This window comes from Humulus lupulus, chromosome 2 (assembly GCF_963169125.1).
Source record: "Humulus lupulus chromosome 2, drHumLupu1.1, whole genome shotgun sequence".
Taxonomy (NCBI): Eukaryota; Viridiplantae; Streptophyta; class Magnoliopsida; order Rosales; family Cannabaceae; genus Humulus; species Humulus lupulus.
In genome coordinates, this window is record NC_084794.1 from 123,252,386 (window position 1) to 123,256,614 (window position 4,229).

The 4,229-nt window shown below is 28.4% G+C and overlaps 1 protein-coding gene across 1 annotated transcript; it reads right to left on the bottom strand.

Annotated features, from left to right (window-relative positions):
• Nucleotides 1–2,146: 2,146 nt before the first annotated feature.
• On the bottom strand, nt 2,147–3,305 carry LOC133816285 (MLO-like protein). The gene is made up of 4 exons (XM_062248859.1): nt 3,009–3,305; nt 2,871–2,906; nt 2,462–2,496; nt 2,147–2,256 (listed from the first exon to the last, which is right to left on the bottom strand). Exons 1-4 carry the CDS (start codon nt 3,135–3,137, stop codon nt 2,190–2,192), a joined length of 267 nt encoding a protein of 88 aa, XP_062104843.1. The 5' UTR covers nt 3,138–3,305; the 3' UTR covers nt 2,147–2,189.
• Between the last annotated feature and the right edge of the window lie 924 nt (nt 3,306–4,229).

Below are 4,229 nucleotides of genomic sequence, written 5' to 3' on the forward strand. Positions count from 1 at the left end.
TAAATAGAACATATTTTAGGTAATACATAGATACAATTAAATAAATGATTAGATAGCTACTTCATTAATAATATAAGTGAGTTATTATATACATTATATGTGTAACTAATTTACTATGCAAATGCAGTAATCTACTCATAACTAAGTTGCAAAGCAAGAAAGTGTTCAAATTGCCAAATGTCCCTGTTTCACTATGCTACAAAGAGTTTGATATTAATTTATATATATGTGTGTGTGTGTGTGTGTGTGTGTGTTCAATTTAAAAACAAAACAAAACCCCATAAATTTTAGAAGCATTTTCTCAGCCGAAAAACATTCGTTATAAACAAGAGCTCTCATTTATATATACTCAGAAACTCTTAAACTTCAAATTACATAATATATACTAAAAACATCAAAAGATCTCATTGAAGAGTTTTATCAATCACATAGTAGCTAACCTTAAAAAGAACTATATTTTCAATAATTCTAACATCTTATAAATTGTAAAATAAAAACAATAGCTTTATAACTATGATGAGAAATTTAGAAAGCATATATTATGATATTACAATTAGAGTATATCACAATTAAATGTATGTGATTTATCAAAATAAGAAATCATAAATGAAGAAAATGTTGCCTTTTCCATATTGGGCCTACTTGCTTTAATAAAATATACAAATTAAGAAAATAAAATAAACATACAAAACAAAACTAAGTATAAAAAACTCTACAAAAATCAGACAACATATCCCCTAATTTACTAGCCTAGCCATCTGTCACAATCAACACCAACAAGTCAAACAAATCAAACAACACACAGGTTTTCATCCATATATCATTGCAGCACACAAAATTCTCAGAACTTACTTCACTAAGACATGCAAGTTTTCAACCTTCCGTTATCACCGCAACACACATGATTCCCATAACCTACTTCACTACGGATGAATATCTAAGATATTCAAACTCCACTAAAATTATACAATTATTCAAAATTATAAAAGATTGAAATTTTTTAAAAATAAATCAAATACAACATATCTCTTGCAATTAGCTACCAATCCAATGCTTTAAGACCATCAAAATTTTAACCTAAACATTATTATCAATATTATAAGAAAAGAAAAAAAATCAGATGTTGACATTTAACCTTAAAAAGTTCACATAAGTATAATTTAAATAATAAATCATGTTGCACCACGGTACCAAAAACCAAGTTATGTGTTCAATCAACTTATTCTGCCCACTAATATTTGCTCATGATCAATCAAAATACCTCACAAAATGTCCAAACCACACACAAATCACTCTTGTAATCTTTGTTACAACATTGAAATTTATAGATCTATTCATATTAACAAGTGAGCCAAAATATAGATATTTATCAATCTAAGAATAAAAAATGTCTTGAAACATATTTGGATAAGTTTGGAATCTCATTTCTCATTAGTACACACAATACAAAACATAAGTCATTTTAACCCTCTAATTTTTTTAATGAACAACCATACAAAAAGGTTGATACAATAATTACAAGAGTCACCATCAATTTAATATACAATTGCCAACTGATTTTTTTATATATGAAACAACAAGACATAAAAATTATCATTATTTTATTCAATATGGTGTATTACTATATTATAGGGATTAGTATATAATCAATTACTCAATAGTGACTCACAAATTATTAACCAAATTATTTCATATTATCTCAAACTAAGTCTAAGAATGCATAACTTGGCATAATATCATAAAAACCTCAAAAGTCAAGAAAATCAAATTAAAGCAAAATATCGACTCTATATAATACAATTAAAAGACTTAACAATAATTAACTCATGTATTCTTTTTTTTTTCTTAAATATATTTTAACCCAATCTAATCTTATCTAATATCATATCCAAAATGTTTAGAAATGAGTAGATACACTTTCAATTCAAGTCTTTATATTTTCGTTTATAGTCTATATTCTCTGCTTGCTCATCTTAGTTTCAATGAGTCCAAACAACCCCTTATAGTATAATCTCAAAGTGATGATAACAGGACTTATTTTTTGAAATTCCGTTTTATGGTTAAAACTACCAATGAATGTGGAAAATTACGGTGAGCAACTAACGCAGAAGAAATAGAAGTAGAAGGAAAGGAGACCAAATATGTACCTTGGCTACTTGAATTTCAAGATCATCAACTACTATCTAAGTTTATAGGGGCCTAAGCATACAAATGAAGAATAAATCTGATTTTTCAAAAGCCACATTGTGAACATGCCTAGATTCGAAAGATAATACACAACTAATTCAGTATAAAATTATTAGAAAGGATACTCAGGAACTAAAAAAGTGGAATCTTATGGACACATTGAATAGAATACATTTAAAACAAAAATAGTATTTACTTCTTAGATACTAATGGTTACTAGTAGCTAATGCTTCAATAAACAAGGAAAGTTTAAAATATAGTATTTTGTCAATACCTGAATGCTATGACTTCAATGAACTCTGTGTCGATCTGTAATGAAAACAATTACAACTTTTATCAATGGAATAACCCGGTAAGATGTTGTAATTCATAAACGATTATCTTGATAAACAAAATTTTATTTTACTTGTGGAATAAAACAAGAAAATATATTTTATATATATTATTACCTCAGTTTCCTCCTCAACTTCTCTCACGGCTCCTGTAATGTATGGCTAATAATAATTGTCAAGTACTACTTACGCTAAAACTACTCTTGTAATAATAATCAAAATGTGTTCATGGTAGTAAGACAAAATCCCAAGTTGCCACGGAAGAAAAGAATCATATACATCAAATTAATTAGAAGATTTTTCTTTAGTTATTATAAAATAGTTTCCAAAAATTAGAAAATAAAGACTTACCGTGACCCAAACAAAGAAAGCTAACTCGAAAGAGTTCTGAAAATAATAAAATAAAACCTTGTCAGATGTAAAGCCATATATTATATATGATTTTTTTTTTTTAAAAAAGAAAACAATATATATAGTTATATATATTACCATAAATAAAGTTAAATGCAAGAGGGTCAAGACGAATTTGGGGTGACCAAACCAAAAAAGGTTATCATTTGGTTGTACCAAAGGACTTCCCATGATAACATTATCCTTTTCATCAAGTGTATGAGCCATCCTTGCCACAATCACTCCAAGCTTGGTACCAAGAACAAGCACAATCTATAAATACAAATTAGATATCTTAATCATTAGCATATTAAACCATAAATAACCAATTAATTATGCTAAATATTTGTAAAACAAAAACAATTTTGTTGACCATAAGTTAATAATTATGATATAATCCAATAGGTATTTTTCATAGACCAATGAATGCAGGATCACAATGTTTCTCTTGTACTACAAGAACCTGTAGTTAGCATGAGACACTTTAGCATCACATTTCAGACAATGAGACAAAGGACTTTAACATGGACGACTTTAGTATGGGAAAATAGAACACTAAGTTTAATTGCAAAGACAACCTAAATAACTAAGGTCAAATGACTCAAATGCCAAAATTAAGCCAAAATAACTCACCTTCACAGCAATTGGAACAAACTCAGATAGTTCAACTGGTAGCTTAAGCCAAACTCCTTGATAACTCTACAAAATAGAGTTATTTCACCATATTTTATATGCTAATTGTTGCTTAGTTCTTGAGTTTTTAATTAACTTATTAAATTTTTATGTAATTTTTAATTTATTAGTCTTATTGTAGTTTTCTAGATTTTTACATGTTTTTATAGTTATTTTATTGTGTTATGTTGTAATTGAATTAGTTATAATTAGTATTGTTAGTTTGAATGTTAAAATTTTTATTTTATTGAAAAGTGAATGTTATGTAAATTAAATTTTAATTAATGTTTTCATGGGAGTTATATGGTATATTTTATTAATGAAAATATTTAATTTTAATTTAGTTTATAATTTATTTTGTAGGAGAATTATTTCATTTGTGGCATTTTTGTGGAAGAAACAAAGAGATTCTGGCATTGTTGAAATATGTTCAGCCAGCCCAAGCCTGGCCCAATTCCCAAGCCCACGCTGCAACTCCCCTTTCCCACGCCTGGCACCTCAAGTCAATTCCTTCTTCAGCATATGCAATTTCGCCAGCCGTACGCCCAGCATCATATGCCCAGCCGAATCACCAAAATCACTCCCCAGCTTCAGCACCTCTTCTCCTCACTATGGGCCTCCTGCCCAGCCCATCCGTACGGCCCAGCA

What these genes read in the sequence shown, in the direction of transcription:
- LOC133816285 (XM_062248859.1), bottom strand. Translation starts at nt 3,137, where the DNA reads ATGGCTCATACACTTGATGAAAAGGATAATGTTATCATGGGAAGTCCT. An exon ending in TGCATTTAACTTTATTTATG is followed by an intron (nt 2,907 to 3,008) that starts GTAATATATATA and finishes TATTATTTTCAG; the next exon opens with AACTCTTTCGAGTTAGCTTT. An exon ending in ATTGAAGTCATAGCATTCAG is followed by an intron (nt 2,257 to 2,461) that starts GTATTGACAAAA and finishes TTTCGAATCTAG; the next exon opens with GCATGTTCACAATGTGGCTT.